The 16,354-nt window shown below is 48.1% G+C and overlaps 6 protein-coding genes across 6 annotated transcripts; all 6 read right to left on the minus strand.

Annotated features, from left to right (window-relative positions):
• Positions 1–280: 280 nt before the first annotated feature.
• N7483_003451 (acyl-CoA-binding domain-containing protein) lies at positions 281–1,681 on the minus strand (the record flags this gene model as incomplete). The annotated part of the gene is made up of 4 exons (XM_057086888.1): positions 281–1,250; positions 1,333–1,405; positions 1,474–1,587; positions 1,666–1,681. 4 exons carry the CDS (start codon positions 1,679–1,681, stop codon positions 281–283), a joined length of 1,173 nt encoding a protein of 390 aa, XP_056946717.1.
• Positions 1,682–2,239: 558 nt separating this feature from the next.
• N7483_003452 (putative GABA permease) lies at positions 2,240–3,832 on the minus strand (the record flags this gene model as incomplete). Its single annotated transcript, XM_057086889.1, has 1 exon — positions 2,240–3,832. The coding sequence occupies one exon, from the start codon at positions 3,830–3,832 to the stop codon at positions 2,240–2,242; it is 1,593 nt and encodes a 530-aa protein (XP_056946718.1).
• Positions 3,833–5,349: 1,517 nt separating this feature from the next.
• Positions 5,350–9,952, minus strand: N7483_003453 (putative jumonji family transcription factor; the record flags this gene model as incomplete). The annotated part of the gene is made up of 4 exons (XM_057086890.1): positions 5,350–7,216; positions 7,456–9,417; positions 9,472–9,569; positions 9,680–9,952. 4 exons carry the CDS (start codon positions 9,950–9,952, stop codon positions 5,350–5,352), a joined length of 4,200 nt encoding a protein of 1,399 aa, XP_056946719.1.
• Positions 9,953–11,633: 1,681 nt separating this feature from the next.
• Positions 11,634–12,784, minus strand: N7483_003454 (acyl-CoA thioesterase; the record flags this gene model as incomplete). The annotated part of the gene is made up of 2 exons (XM_057086891.1): positions 11,634–12,539; positions 12,683–12,784. The coding sequence occupies 2 exons, from the start codon at positions 12,782–12,784 to the stop codon at positions 11,634–11,636; spliced, it is 1,008 nt and encodes a 335-aa protein (XP_056946720.1).
• A 964-nt stretch (positions 12,785–13,748) lies between these two features.
• Positions 13,749–14,673, minus strand: N7483_003455 (uncharacterized protein; the record flags this gene model as incomplete). Its single annotated transcript, XM_057086892.1, has 2 exons — positions 13,749–14,166; positions 14,249–14,673. 2 exons carry the CDS (start codon positions 14,671–14,673, stop codon positions 13,749–13,751), a joined length of 843 nt encoding a protein of 280 aa, XP_056946721.1.
• An 817-nt stretch (positions 14,674–15,490) lies between these two features.
• Positions 15,491–15,970, minus strand: N7483_003456 (uncharacterized protein; the record flags this gene model as incomplete). Its single annotated transcript, XM_057086893.1, has 3 exons — positions 15,491–15,631; positions 15,689–15,795; positions 15,853–15,970. The coding sequence occupies 3 exons, from the start codon at positions 15,968–15,970 to the stop codon at positions 15,491–15,493; spliced, it is 366 nt and encodes a 121-aa protein (XP_056946722.1).
• Positions 15,971–16,354: the final 384 nt, after the last annotated feature.

Raw genomic sequence — 16,354 nt, forward strand, 5'->3', positions numbered from 1 at the left:
TTCAACCTCCGGATTTCTAGATCTAGACCTGATGATACTTGTTGAAACCTCTCGACTCTATCCAATTGAAACCACAGACACAGAAACAGAGGAAAAAGAAAAGAAATAAAAAGGAAAGACTCCAACCTGAATTGAGAACCCATATATACTTGACAAAAGAAACCCAAAACCCAAATAAAACAAAACACCACATCAATATAGACAAGAAAAATGCAAGTATGCAAAGTAAAGTGTATCACAAAGTCCCAAGAAAAAGAATTAGAATAAGGTACCCCGTACCTCAAGGCAAGACAGGCATATCACCAGCCCGTCGTAATAATTTAAACCTCCCCAACCTCTTCTTAACATCGGACCAACCCGAACGCAACCGATCCTCAACACGGCGATCGCCGCGCAACCGCATAAAAATCAACAAAGCACCTAGTAACGTCAGATCCCAAAGAACCTGACGGAAAGCCGTCCAGAGAATCCACTTTAACCACGCTAAGACGCCATTGCGACGGCGGCTCGCTAGCTTGCGCGTCTCCATTTGTTCACGCAGGGCGGCGATCTCGGCGGTCATTTTGGTCAAGGCCTGCTCGACTCTGCGGCGCCAGGGGCTATTTTGTAGGTTATGTGGATCTCGGGAACGAGAGCGAGAGAGGTGACTACTTGCTCCGGAACTGGGCTTGTAGTTGTGATTTCGAGAGGATCGGTCCTCGCCGTGTGAGGTAGTGGGTTCTGTCCCTGTATCTGGTACTGTACTTGCGTGTTCAGGATCAGGATCGGGTTCCTGGTCTTCGTATAGACTATCACGCGCTTCCTCGTATTCTTCATCCTCGTCGTCCTCATCTACATCTTCTTGTTCGACGGTATCGTCCGTTGTTCGTCGTCTATGTCGGTGATAGTATTCGTCTTCTTCAGGTTGACTAACGGGACTAAGAACTCGGAGTCGGGAATTATGCTCATCAGCACGTATATCCCGGCGCTCGTAGTCCTCCATCGAACCCGCTAGTCTCCCTCCTATACTCCCGTATGAGCTGCCCCGATGCTGGGATAAAGGTGGAACGCCAACGGCATTCAATGGACCTGAAGAGGCAGATGAAGAGGCATTATATTTAATCTGGTCCCAGACAAACTCGAGTTCAGCGACAAGTTCACGTGCCTCGGGGGTCTGTGATGCGTAATTATGCATGGTATTGATTAAGGTTGAGATATAGCGGCGCTTTGCTTCCGTGCGCGTATTGCCGCGTTGAGCGTACCATGCATCCCTATCATGTCGAGTCAGCTCTGACCGGAATGTTTGATCAAATGGTATGATATATTGTGTCTTGCTTTGCTGCAAGGACATACCATTTCTCGCACTCCGCATGTACCTCCGGTGTATTCCCAATCGGTCGATCCATAACTCCCTCCACATCTCCCTCTGTACGGAATCAAAGATCATCAGTCACCTTGAACCATCATTCCCACTGTGTCGAAAGTGTCACTCACCCATGCTCTGCTTGTATAATCCATATAGCTTCAATCGTTCCGCCGCCGGAGGGCGGGCGGTTCCCGTCCGGGGAATCCTCTTAACAGTATTCAGGGCATGGACGAAGACGCGGTCTAGCGATAAATAAAAGCAAAGATCAATATCCGGGCTCCATCGCATTTCATAATATGACTGAATCTCTTATCACGTACCTACAGAATCCGACATTCTGACGCGAAAAGAAGCAGTCCGGTAATGGGCCCTGCCTTCATGGAAGCGGGGTCGGGCATCGGCAGTCACGGACGAGCCTCATGGAGAGCGCGGTACTCGACAGACTTGGTCCAGGGAGGAAAGTTGAATTCTTGTGCGCGATGGAATGATGTAGGGGGGGCCGAGGGGTTATTGGGGTCGGATTGCGCTTTTAGCGTTCGATTCGTTCCGAGGACTTGCAATTTGTCTTGATAGCCGACGGGAAAGTTATATAGGAATCGGAGTTCGTAGATTTATATTTCCCCAGATGTTTAAGGGTATTGTTGTAAGTGTGAGTAGATTTACCATTGAAGGGAAATGAAGATAAGTTCAAGTGGATCACGTCTCGTGCCTCTCTGGGGAAGGGCCGAACTGATGAGTTGAACCGCGGCTCTCGGAGATCGTCAGGGCCAACTTGTGATTCTAATTATACGGGTTTTGTAGATAAAATGGAAATGTACAATATGCACATGAGTGACTTTGTAAATTTGAATAATTTTTGTTAATGGTTACAATATTGGAAGCTATATTTTGTATTTAATCGCTGCTCGGAAACTTCTTCACCTCTGATACATCCATCGCATGTTCCGTATCCACCATAGTACCCGCAATAATACTCGCATCTTGAGCATCTCCATCAAAAACTGGGGGCCCAGTGAAATGCTTGCGAGCATATGCGAAGTACCACACAATACTAATTGTGGCAAATCCAGCAAATACTACGCTCGCATAGTTCATAGACGAGGCAGTAGTGGGAAGGGTATAGGGCATGCAGAACAGAACAACAGCCAGGACAATCCAAACGATTGTGATCGCATTGATAACGTACCCAAATCTTCCAAGAGGGAAAATGGAACGTTGTACATCTTGACGGCCGCGGATCATAGAAATCAAAATGGGCAGACCGTACGATGTTGACAGACAAATCGTAGCCACACCCGTAAATGAGTTAAACGCCGCCGTGGATCCAAAATAGATCAATCCCAGAAGAGCGATCACAATGGCAGACAGAATGATAGCCCAGACAGGGACATCAAGCTTCTTGTTCACACGACGCCAGAGTCGAAACCCGGGGATAGCCCCATCACGAGCAAAAGCATAGGTGCATCGACTCGCTGCCGTGAGAGAGCCAATTCCTGCAAAGAGCATAATTCCCAGAATCAGGAAGAGCAGTGCGAATCCTCCTCCAGCAGATCCGGTGGCTATCTTGAAGATAGATCCAATAGGTTGTCCACTAGCGATACTTCGCAGCGCTTGTAAGCCCGCAGCATCACGAGGCATGACAAAAAGTACTGGAATCAGGTACAGTAGACCAGTGACACCTGCTGCAGCCACAGACAACACAATAGCCTTGGGTACCTCACGTTCTGGGTTCTGGACCTCCTCACACATAGCGGCAACCATACCGTACCCCGTCAACGTATATGCTGCCTGCAGCAAGCCCACAAAGAAAGCCCAGCCAGCAGGCCAACCACTCTGCGAGGAATCATATGTCGCAAAGACGAATTCGCCTGAGTTGCGACCGCCCTCCGCCATAGTGAGCAAAGTGACGAGAATGATAATGACACTCGCCGCGGTCCAGAAGATGCAAACCTTATTAATAAGGTCGAGGTAGCGAGAGCAGAAGATATTAACGAGGATGCAGACCAGTAGCACAGCCCAGAACATGAGCACAGTCTGCCAAGCATTCGCGACGAAGTCTTCGTTCCACAGAGAGATCGCACTGAGGATCAATTGACCACCACCGAAGATAATACTAAGCGTGACGGTCCAATTCCCGACTAAGGTAAGCCAGCCATCAATGAAGGACATTAACGGGGCCCAGCGTCGAGTAGAAAGCATTGCACTCCAATAATAAACACCGCCAGCGGTGGGATATACGGCGCAAATTTCAGCGAGAGAGGCAGCAATTGCCAATGAGATTAGAGTAACGAAAACCCAACCCCAGATGATGGTCACTGATAGACCGTCGTCAAGTGTGATGTATAAGGTAGTGCTGAGACCATATGGTGCTGCCATGATAGCAAAGGATAAACCGAGGATACTGAGCATACTCAGATTTCGAGGTAACTCGCTCTGGTAGCCCATGCGCGCCAACGCCTCGTCGGCGGTGTCGACGGAGGAGCGCATTGTGGGTGGAGATTTAGCGTAATGGAGAATGAAGCATGAAAAGATGGGGCAGAAGCTTGAGTTATTTAACTCTGAATAGACTCAAGTAAGTTGAACCCCGCATGAATGCCCAGGCCTGGAGGTGATAAAGATACATCGCGCGGTCCGGTACCGCGGGTGAAGGTTTAGAGTAATAACCATTAAAGGAAGTCAGAGAGCAAATTAAAACCGTGGAATCAGAGATACAACCCTCTGAGACATAGCTTATCAGCCTAGAGGGTTCAATCCACTTTCTTAGTCACTAGTTGATAAGAGCCCTGATTATCGTTAAGTCGTGTGCAGTGGAGCCATTCTCGAATTATGAAAACTCATGACATATTAAGTTATAAAGTAAAGATAACTTAGATATCTTAAAGATTAAAGTACTACTAGTTAATGACTTCATAGAAGCCTCAAGTATTGGTGTTCGATTTGGGATTGAGTTTCATTCGTCGGTTATCGTTTCCGTGGTATTCAGTCCAATCGATTCATTGGATATCAGCCACCAGGATTCACCATGTACCTCCAGGGTTCTGACTTTATTCTACAACTTATAACATAGAGTATTAAGATTCTAAACTTTAGAGATACAGTAGACTGGACATGGAAGTGAGGAGATTTCCCTTATCATTTGGTGGTAGATACATCAAAAGTCACCTAAAGGTGACGGCTGCCACATCTTAATCCTTTCGGATCTTGCCCGAGGAAGATGAGCGCCAGGATAAAAGAGAAACTGGAACATAGTGAAAAAAAGGGGAAAAATGAAGCCGATTTTGGAGAGCTTGGACCATGCCAAGGTTCTTTCACGGCAGCGCCCCGAGGACTGCGAACTGCGAGAGGGGGGTATCAAACAGGGGGCACAAAGATCCAGATAGTCTCGCTGGTCTCTTGGAAGTAAATTTTTTTTCTTGTTTGGAGTATCTAGTCGAACATGGAGCGAAGAGATCGGCGGGCGGAAGTAGGCCCTAAGTGTGGTGAATTTGTGGGAAGAACGGGAGAACCGGGGGTTGGGGATGGGGTGGGTTAATTGCGGATCAGGGGAAGAGCGGATGAAGGAGGTGGACTTTTTTTTGAGAGGGGAACAAGACATAAGAAGCAGAAAATATCCAAACTCCAGTCTATTCGGCCACCGAGAAGGTGAGAGAGGGGAAGATAATGGTGAGAATGATGGTGGTGTAAAGGGGGATGAGGATGATAGGGAAGGGGAAAAATAATATGAAAACGCTGAGTCGTGAACCAGCCAGCTAGTGTCAACTCCGGGGAAAAATCATGGGATAATGGGGGAAAAAATAAAATAGAAAAACACAATGAAACATGGCCCCGTCACACGGAACGATCGTGAAAAATTTGAAGATCGTAAAATCAAAGTTGGTGGAGGGAACGAAAACGCCCAATCATGCAGTCGTCAGTCCAGTGAAGTCGTTACAGATGCAGTTGTAGTCGCAAGAGAAGGCAAAAAAGCATCGAGATACAGAAAGGGGGAAGGTAGAGATGGACCATTATGGGCTGAGTCCACCAATAAGATCATCCGGACCGTCAAAGCCGAAGCCAGCCATGTCAACAGAATGCAAAGAGCCAGGTCCTTTGCCCAAGGAGATATCTGAAGAGGCATAGTCATGCTTCAAACGTTCATGGGGGCCAAAAAATGGTCGGTGCTCCTCGTTGGGGGTATTGCCATCACCAGCGATCCAGGGTCCATTTTGCCAGAAACGGGTGTTGGCTTGTTGATCGCCAAATAGATCGTGGTGATCTGGATGAGGATCAGGTCCATGGATAGGGAAGTCATTCGGTGATTGAAGGCGCAGATGCGACCGGCCAAAACTTGAGCACGGCGAATCAGCATGCAAAGGTAGATCGAGCCCTGAGAGTGGAGGATCGTCAACCGTTGTGATGTCGATCGTGGGGTTTTGCGTCTGCTGGGCGAGCACGGACGATAGCCGAAGATTTGATGCTGAGCTATGTCGACTATGACTTGCAGAACGTTCGATGGCTCGCTGAACAAAGCTACCACAGGTCCTCATAATTTTCTCCTGATTTTCTGGTGAGAGACTGGCGAAGAAATCGTTGGCCAGTGACGGTTTAGGTGGCTCTTCCGGTGATGGGATGAGCCCATATGTAGTCTTGGCATACTCCGACAGACCCGACGGCATGTTGTACGGAGATTGGTAAACATTGGGGGCCAACGCACGTTGTTGATCGAGGAAGGCGTATTTCCCAGGCATCTTGGCGGCGGCCACACTGCCCCGATCGATGGTCTCCAACTTGACACCCTCGGACTCCTTCTTCTGGATAACATCCAAGCGCTCACGGTGGCTGACAAGAGAAAACCGAAGCATGTTGAGCAGTCGCGTCACCTCCTCAGACCGCATGTTCAGGGTCTGAGGCGGAAGAAGAGTGCCATCCGCCGCCCGGGGCTGTACCCGCTGCTGAGCCATAGCTAACTCAAGTTTCTCCAATCCATTGGCTGGAGGAATAGAGCCCATAGGACCCAGTAATGTCTCGACTACCAATTCAGGGCTGACGATGGTATAGCCAGCGAAGACATTGGCATGATCGGTGATCTGAGCGAGGCGTCGACGGGCAATAAGTTCCCGGACATTGGCAAAGGTATTAGTGGCGGGGAGGTGGTGCTGCTGCTGAACGTGCGACTTGGTGACCGATGGATAAGGGGCATGACGGGCAGATTGGTTCGGTAAAGTTCGAAAAGCGGCCGACGGCATCGCAGGACCAGCAGCAGCAGCACCGGTGGGAGGGGCAGAGCGAGGGGGAGGGGCAAGGTGCTGCAGGGGTGCGGCAGAGGAGGGCGGTCGGGATTGTAGGCGAGGGGTATGGTTGGCGGTTGAGATATGTTCGTGTTTTTGTTGTGGTTGCGGTCGGTGTTGGGCGTAAAGATTTTGCTGGTAAGGAGGGGCAGGGGCGGTAACAGCATGGGTAATAGAATGGTGGGGGGAGATCTTCGATGCACGAGCACTGACACCAGCCACGCCAAGCGACTTGACGCTGTCCAGGAAATTGGCCCGCGGGTTGTGGACGGAGACAGTAGGGTTGTGCGTATACTGTGCCCTACTCTCGGTGGACTGCGCTCCCAGATAATGCCACACCTGTTCAGCTTCGTTCAGGTGAACCTTCACCGGTGGGGCAAATTGGTTTCTAGTTGCATCCACCGTCTCAAATTCGGCCCACTGGTAAGGGGACCGGCCGTCACCAAAGGCAGTTCCTGCTACCGGCACCGCTGCTTCTAAGTCCTTTCGTTGTTCCGGCTTTCGCGCCAAGTGGGCCGGCAGGGGTTGAATTCCCACTGCAAGAGGTACAAAATTGCTCTTGCGGACTACCAACATCCAACAATATGGTATCTCAATCACATCTCTGTTGACAATTATCAGTATTGGGACAGGTCCAAAAAAAATAAAGCCATAACCATATTTTGTTTTTATCCGGGTCCCGAAATCGGGGGGGATCGGGGAGATGATCGGGAGAAGGAAGCTCCGGTGGGAACGTTTCGGCAGTGCAGTATGAATGGGGTTGAGGGGTAAAAGGGGAAAAAAAACAACCAAAAAACAAGGAATAAAAATAAACATAAACATGAGGAAAAGGAAAAGACTTACCCTCTCGGTAGAACTTTGACTAACAATGTCCGTTCTGCGGGTCGATTCTCCAGAATAATGGCACCATTGATCTCCTTATCAGCCTGGAATTGAATCAAGTCACCTTGTACTTGCCGATGAGCTGCCGCTATCACACGACGTTCCAGATCAGATGATTCTCCGAGCGAGCCGAATGGTCGTTTTTGACGGTGGAACTTGCACTTCAAGTCTATGCTGGATAGTGCGTACTGTTGTCCATCGTCGGCAATGACGGCTATGGAGCCATGTTCAACTTGAACTCCAGCCAGAAGGGCACAAGTAGCATGGTAGGCTCGAGTGCACTTCCCAGAGTTGCACTGAAAGCAGGCACCATGAACCTCACGACAGAAAAGACACTTTAGACCAAGACGAGCCTTGGGAATCTTGTCAATGTCAGAAACCACCTCATTACCCGAATCGTCACGGAGGATGCTAGTTTCTTCAATGAAATCAGCACATCGTCGATGGGCATGTCCTTGCCCATCTTCCGTTGGCAAAAGATCCTCGTAGTCAAGATCATTCGGACACAGAAGGCATGGAAGCTTCCGCGGGCCTTCGGAGTGGAGCTTAGGTCGTTTGGTTCTCGGCCCGTCATCCGGATTTTTCCTCTTTCGGCCACGAGTGCAGGTTTTCTCAGGTACACTGCGTGGGGGTGTAAGAAGGTCTGAAGCACCATCAAAGACTCCGAACTCGCTTTCGTAGTCGCCATAGTACTCTGGAGTAGCCTCGCCACGCAGCTTGCGTTCAATTTCATCTACGTCGATCCACACACTATCGGACTCACAGTGGCACTTCTTGGCAATCCGGCCGTAGTCCAGCCACCTTTCGGTTGCAAAGTTGACGGACTCGGCACAATTGTACCCAATGTTGTAGCCAGAGTGGTAGCCGTAAGGGAAGGTGATCACGAATTCGCCTTCGTAGTGAACCAATCGGTTTACGGTGATGCCGTACTGGGACTTGAGCAAGCTTGGAGAGACAAGGTAGGTCTTGTGGCGGAGGAATTGATCGCAGTTTTTGGCATCGCTCGACCAAATACTTCGCATCGCTGCCTCAAAACGTGGGGCATCCTCTTGTGAGATGCTGTACCACTGCTTTGGAGCACCGAAGTGGATGTAGTTGATACTGTAAAGATCCACATCCTCCAAGTGCCAAGCAAAGGTGGCCTTCCACATACCTAGATAGAGGTAGGCTGTATTGACACCGGGCACTTTTTGTCCAAGGACATCGAGCAAGTTCGGCAATTTGGCAACGTTCCATGAAGTAGTCGAGTCATCAAAGAGCGAGCCAGGCATATCGGCGCCATACATGGGGTTGTTGTACATGAGTGACTTCCAATACGAAGTCTCAAGCTCCTCACATCTTTCCGCAGTGTAGTCTTCATTGTCGTGGATCCGGTAATCAAAGGTTTCGAATGCCGCTTCATCAATGTGATCGACTGTCTCCCCACGGTTGTTTTTTCGTCGTGAAGTGACGGACTTGGGTTGTCTTCCCTTGGGCTTCGCAGCAGGAAGAGGCTCTCCGTCACTCAGATCTTCGCTCTTGGGTTCGACAGGAAGTGATTCCGGAGACACAGGGGTTGGCGGGCCTTCAGATTTCGATTTCTCCGCATCGTCCATTGGCTCTTCCTTGATTTTCACTTGATTGGCACGCTTGGGTGGGCGGCCAGGTCGACGCTTCTGGCCTTCTGGACGGGGAGCAGGTGGTGGTCGTGAAGTAGCAGCTTTGTTGGCACGATCCTGGTTGCGACGTCTTTCTCCACGGCGCGCTGGTGGCTGATGGCTGCTTTCCTCACACAAAGATTTCCATTGGGGTAGGTTGTAAGTTCGTTGACGTTCAATATTGGCCTGAGTGTATGTTCCATGTGACCCATGGAATTCCTGCATAATGGGGTTCTTTACGCGAATCGATTTCACTTGCTCGTCCAGCGGCTTTTGAGCATCGACCCTGGAAAAAGGAATGAGTACCCATGCAAAGTCAACGTAGATGATTTGCACTCACCATTCCTTGGGTGGAATAACTTTTACAATTCCAGATTTCATTCCATACTTATCGATTCTGTTGATGTAGGATTGGAAATCGTGGAATTGTTCCATTGTCTAACATGGTAAGTAAGCTACACCAGGATAATGGCGACCCCAAGAATTGAAACGCTAGTTGCGGGTCTATCAAGTGGATCAAAGTCGGGACATATAGAAAGTTCACTCACTGGTTTGAAGACTGGAATTTTCCCACCACCATAGTAGTGATCAGGTGCAATCTCCTCCTCAACAAGGACCGGCTCTTCCTTCTCTTCCATCTTGATAGGAACTTCATCATGTGCAGAAGCAGACTTGGCATCTAGCTCAAGATCGGATAACTCCGAGGGTATCTCAGGTGCATCTTTCTTCCCGTTGGCACTTTGAGGCGGCGTGATAGATGCAGGGTTGATCGCAACAGCTACGAGCTGATCACCATTTGGCTGCTCGAGGGAAGTCGCCATCGTTAACAGTGTATTGTAATCAAAAGGTGGGAGAGGAGTGGGATAGTGTTTGATATGGAGTGCCGTCGTCGGATAGAGCGACCGCTGATCGACGGCGAAGTAGTATGGTCCCCAGCGGTCAGGGGAAACGAAGTGAAGTGAGCAGACCGGGTCGGAAGCGGAATTTGCCGATTACTCAGTGGATTATGCGTCAAGTCGGTTGAAGAGTGAAGTTGAAAGTGAAGTCAGTTGAGGGATGTGTATGGTTCGAAGATGGCGCGATAAGCTCTGCTCGGAGGCTCTTTTTTCCTGGAGCGGGAGAAGGGAAAAAGATTTTAGTTCAGATCGCCAATTAGAACTTGCAGGGGAGGTCCGTGTCCGATAAAGATAAAGTCAAGAAGCGACTCAGGGGAAAGGAAACCAGACTTGTCGATGCAACAGAAACTCGTCTTGTTACCAACGAGTTCCGCATGAGAGCAACGGCGCTAGGTTCGCGATAGGGAGAAGGAAAGTGAGAAATATTACCAGTATGGACCAATCATGCAGGAGCTGGGGGCACTCGAGGGTGGACCAGAGCACGATGGTCTGACACTGGAGGCAGGGGGAATCACAGTTGAGCAACTTGGAATGGGTGGAGGAATTGGACGAATCAGAAGGGGAAGGGAAGGCAGGGCCAGTGGGCAAAATGCTCAATCAGACGGGAAAGGTGGACAATGTGGACTTTTGGCGTCTGGTAGGAGCCGTCAAAAAAGTGGATGTGTGTACGAATACCGTACGCTTTGCCCAGGTGAGATGCAGGTGATATGCGGTCTTTCGGGGAAGCTGAACGGACCCCAAAGGCTGGATGGAAGCAAAAACAATAGAACCGACTTACCAGATTCGATCCAGATAGGTCTTAGTATATATGGCGTTGATAGAGAGTAGTCAGAGCAGCAGGCGCATCATCAGAATGCGATTTCCAAGTCTCAAATGTGAGCTTGCGAGTGGTGAACAAAGTCACGTGAAGGTCATGTGGCTGTACGTGTATTACTGATTCTGGTCTTTCCCTTTTAGGCGATTTGCAGCCAGCTTGCGCCAGTTGACTTTGTTAACTCAAGTCGTTCCTTCCACCTGGGCAATTATGTATGTAATTTTGGTCACAATCTACGTAATCTAATACATAAGGGGGCTGTGCGCAGCTCTCGGATACCGCCGGGGCCGAGATCCCATCAAGGGATGCGCAGTGGAAATATGTCATTGCCCTGTGCGTACCTTATTGCCCGACGATGTACATTGCGTCAGTTAGAAAAGAAAAAAATAAATGACTTAGTCCAGACGGTAATAAGCGGTCAATAAATCTGATACATTTTTGAGTATAGTTTAGAGACTAGATCAGTATGACTTATAAATCAAGCTCAAATTTGAGTATTAAATTTGGAAATTAAATTTTCTAGAGCATCTGAGGGGTCCGACATCGCTGAATGTCGATCAGGCCCGTGTGTTGCAGGCTATACTTAGTTAGATCCCCAGTTTTAGATCCACGCACCTTAACATTTAGCTCCGACGGGGCTCCTACAACAGTGTACCTAGGTGTGCCATGGTTCAAAATACATTTTTTATACTATCAAACATTTAACCTTTAAATTTGAACAAAAAAAAATCGCCCGAAGTTCAGAAGTCCCCGCCAGAAGGCATTAATCTATATACATACCCAGTCCCAAATCTATTTACCAGTCACCTCGTGCTCTAACTTGGCATCCATGTTGATATAAGGCCCCACGACCGCCAAGCCTCGGAGTCGCTCTTCCTCAATCCGCTCCCAAGGCCATTCCTCAGGGCTCCAGGAGTCTGAATTGGCCTTCTTCTCTTGCTCGAGTGTATCTTGGTCAGGCATCTGATCTTCACTAATCTTGAGAGCCTGTCGCACCAAGGAGCCATCTACGCCAGTGGCAGTAATCCCGTCTCCGCTAGCTGGTGTACCAATGGCGGAGGTTTCCACGGACGAATCCAATGCACTCGGGACCTGACTTTCTACCGGTCGTGCAGGGAGGAAGCCTCCAGTACGTAAGAGTCGCTCCGGCGAAACAGTCAGACGGCCCTTCTTCACCACATACTTGCTAATAGCAGTGGCCAGAAGTGTCTTTTCCCCACCGGCTCGCTTGGCAGGCCGCAGGAACGCCGTAAGAATGTACATCCACTTCTTGTCCCAGGAGATAACTCTAGACTGCATCTCGTACAGCTCGTATGGCTTGATCTCGCGCTTGAAGCTACAGTAAACAGAGCCGAGGACAACCATGACAGGCAGCTTTCTGGGAGGCTTCTTGCCCTCCTTCTGGCTTGCAACTAAGAATTCTTGATCCAATTCTTTGCTCACAAGACCCACACCGGGGCTGTAGAGTCGAGTGACAAGCGCCGTACGCGAGACATCCAGATCGGTGAAGTAGGTGCTGTTGGACTTGTGCAGGTTATAGTCAGTCTCCAGCAACGGCGTCCGGGACTTGACGCTACATGGCACGAAGACCGGATGTGTCGGGTTTCCTCGGGCATCCACAATTGCACGCCCCTTCAGGAAGAATGGCGCAGTAGGCTTGAGGCGCACGTTGCCCAGGAAGTGATACAATAAACGGAACTGAAGATGCGGTCAGTAGCTGTTACACGATATCAACTAGGCACACCACATGGTCGTCGAATTCATTTTCAACGAGCACACGATGATACGGAAATTGACCTGAACATATAAGGAGACGGAAAAGGAGGGGCAAGATAACATACATGCCAGGCAAGTGGGAGGTTCTTCAGATTGAGGAGAGCCAGAATCAGAGCCAGTGTTCGCCACGAGAGGAGCGACACCGCAGCCGATGCGATGCTACGCATATTTTCAAGATTGAGCACCTGAGATACTGCCGACATTGAATCTGCCGTGGAAAAAGTATGTGAAGTTGGCAGAAGAGCCAAGTTCAGCTGGTCGCGTCACAAAGTTCTCCGTTGTTGCGATAAGCGATAACGATACCCCGGAGTTATAGGTGCAGAGAGACCAGTGGTTGTATGGCGCCCCCCCCTGTTTGTCGATATAAGGTTAGAAAAGCTAGCCGGGGTCTCTTATAAATTAATAAAATATTTCGAGGCCGATCGGGTCTTCTGGGCTGAATCACAAGTCACGATTATGATTGTCAAGAAAAGGACCGAGGCTGACTGTGATAACATAGTTCCCAAGCAAGCGGGCCACCCAAGCAAGCGGGCCACCTCCAAACACCATAGTTAAGGCAATAAATTACAACATACTATCTCAACAACTACAGTCTTTATATACTTTCCCTCCTAACCCAACCACGATCAGGTGATATTGAGCCCCTTTAGAAAGTTAAGAGAAAATCTATTTATTGGTAGTTCAAAGAGATATATTTGTGGCTCATATCAACGCAATTTTCGGTATCGTGACAAAATAGCTTTAAGATTTCCTTGAAATTCATTTTGAGTGCTCACAAGCCTTATCAATAGCTATCAACAAATAATTAAATAAAACAAACATGTGGTTGCTGAGATATCAAGTTGTAGTTTATCGCCTTAACTATGGTGTTTAGCAGTGGCCCACTCGCTTGGGTGGCCCGCTCGCTTGGGAATTACGTTAATTTTGAAGCCTTAGGAACCAGGTGTCAATAGAATGATACTGCCAGGTGCGTAGCTGCCGTGGAACTTCCTGGGCAAACACTCGTGACTCTAATGCGACTTCTCTCAAATCAGAATTCATTTCCACAAAGAGTTATGTTCAACACAAAGGGATTTACATGCGTTCTTGCTGAGCAATAACATCCACCTGGGCATCCATCATGACCAGGGCTCAATGGTAGTAATGGTTTGCACCCGCCCCAAAAGTGAGATTGTTCATGGGAGCATTGTTTACTCCCATCTGTATACCATGGTTATTTCCTCCAAAGGTCACGTGAACTGACTGATCTTGATGCATCTTAGTGGCAAGCTGTGATATGTTGGGCTCCTGTATCTTTGCCAATAATACTTCAAGCAGTTTTTGTGACTTTGCCAATGACTTTTGCTCCTGGGAGACCTGCGAAGATGCGAACTCATACTCAGCGAGCTCATCCTTGTCATCATCGTCAACGGCAGCTCCTCTCATCCGAATTTCCTTTTTTCGGACCGCAAGCTCTGCCACTTCCGCAGTTGTTACTTGGATGGATGATGTTACTTGACGCTCTTTCTCGTCTCTGATAGGTTGAGACAGACCGTTATTCCGGAGAGAGCTAATCCTAAACGAGATGACTGTGTGTGAGCATATACTCATGGTTCTTGATAACGACTTTGAAGGATTTCATCTTGACATACAGTGTTGCTATACTGACAACCTGGGTGATAGTGCTTTGGCAATACTGAAGCTCTTTCTCCATAGATGTGATCTGGTGTTGTTTCCAGAACCCAATCTTAGATCGGTCTAACAGGGTGAGAGAATTGCCTTGAGAGTGGCGGGTCCAGCGTTTGATTTCTTCACTGAATGCTTTGCATGAGTCGCCGCACTTCTCGATGGTCGATTTCGCATCATCCGAAACTCCCAGAGCTTCCCACTCTTGATCATCAATTTTCTCAAGAGTGACAAGAGCTCGTGCTACTGAGTTTATGCGCTCTCTTAGTGCTGCAATGCTCTTTGGGGCATCCTTAATTTGCTCCAGGTCTCTCGCAAGAAGGCGAATACTATGTAGAGCAGGTCCAACAACCCCCACAATACTTGCTGCCATGCTCAAAGGGTCAGCCATGATGTCGAACAGAATTTAAACAATAAGACAAATCGTTGCTAGTTGCGCTGGTCAGTTTTTAGCTGAAGTTAGCGCGGGGTGCTAGTCACCTGATAAGTATTTTCGTGTTGGGGGCTGGTATGTTTCGGTTCCATCTATGGACAATACAGCTGCACACGACATCTTCTATTGCCAATTTTAAGCCTTTGAGCATTTACTTTATCCATTTTGAGAAGAGAAAGACTCTGAAGCAACACTTGAGCAGCTTATTCCAATACTGATGGGTAAACAACGGCTTAACCTCCCATCTAAGATCCATTGCGGGGCTAGCCTGATTTCTAACCCCACCAGAACTTTAGAGACATTACCAGGGGCCTGAAACCGCAAACTGACTTTGGCAATATAGATCGAGCTAAAATATGAAGGGTATATAAACACTTTGAATAGAACCATTATGCATGGAAGACTTACCACGAAACTTCAAGTTGAACTTTTGAATGTACGAGTAGTATCTGGGGCCTGAGCAGTGTCCTGACGATTTGGGAGCCATCTTTTGGAAGTCGACCATTTAACCTTGGATCTTGTTAATGACAGTTTCAAGTTCTACATACGATGGTAAAAAAAAAGAAAACTGAATGATTCAATAAATAGTTGGCAAGATTTAAGAACTTGAAGTTCATTTTGGCTATTAGTAGTTTAATATAAATCAAATCAGAATACCACTTTTAGCATTTCAGGTCCACACATGAACTAAACCATGCCCGCCACCTGGGCAGTACGCAAGAGAAGCACCAAGCCCAGAATCCACTGAAAACCACAACATCTTCAGCTATCCCAATTACAATTCATCCATATTAGGAGCCCTCTCCGCCTCTGGCTCTGGCGGAGTCTTCTGTTTCGACTTCTGATTCATAGCATCGTTCGCCTCGTGAGGATAAAGGCTTTCATAGATATCCTTCTTATGCTGCTCAATAGTAGCCTAAACAATTAGTCTTTGTTCAAGGTGGGAGAAGAGTGATACATAGTGATGACTCACCTCATCCCAAGGGCCGGAAGAAGCCTCAGCTTCAGCTTGTTTCTGAAGTAACTCAGCCTTCAATGGCGATGCCTCGAAATCATCAGGGAATGTAGTTGTCACAAAGACTTACATACGTTAGTATCAGAGGACTCAACCAATTAGCCTTGATTCAATAAACATACAGTCCTCATCGCCTTTCATGCCTGACTGGGCCTTTCCATGGACTGAAGCGCGGCTTAGTTGATTGAAACAGACCGCAGAGGGTCTCAGACATTGACGCTTGATTATAGCCAAGTACATATTGTGACTCGATTTAATGAAGAAAGATTCAATATGTATACTGTGATAAAGTGTTTTTTTTTGGAAGGTCATTAGCTATTTAATGCTTTCATGGCGAAAAAGTCATGATGATGATATCAGTCATATGATCGTCCTACCTCGACATATGGGTAGTACCAATCATAGAGCTGCATGAAAAGATCGAGATCCTGGAATTCGATTCAATTCTAGTGGTGTTCAGTTAAGATTGGCTGATTTGGACAGCTCTCTGTGGAGGTGGCGATCTGGTTCGACCCGGTCCATGGTACGCGAATCCCGATTTAAATTCTCGAATAAATCATAACAGACGCATGGCGATTATGAGTCTAGCCTGAAATTTCATGCAATTGTAGTTAAGAAGATCTA

This window comes from Penicillium malachiteum (assembly GCF_028827825.1).
Source record: "Penicillium malachiteum strain IBT 17515 chromosome Unknown utg000002l:1.0-8849297.0:1.0-8852440.0, whole genome shotgun sequence".
Taxonomy (NCBI): Eukaryota; Fungi; Ascomycota; class Eurotiomycetes; order Eurotiales; family Aspergillaceae; genus Penicillium; species Penicillium malachiteum.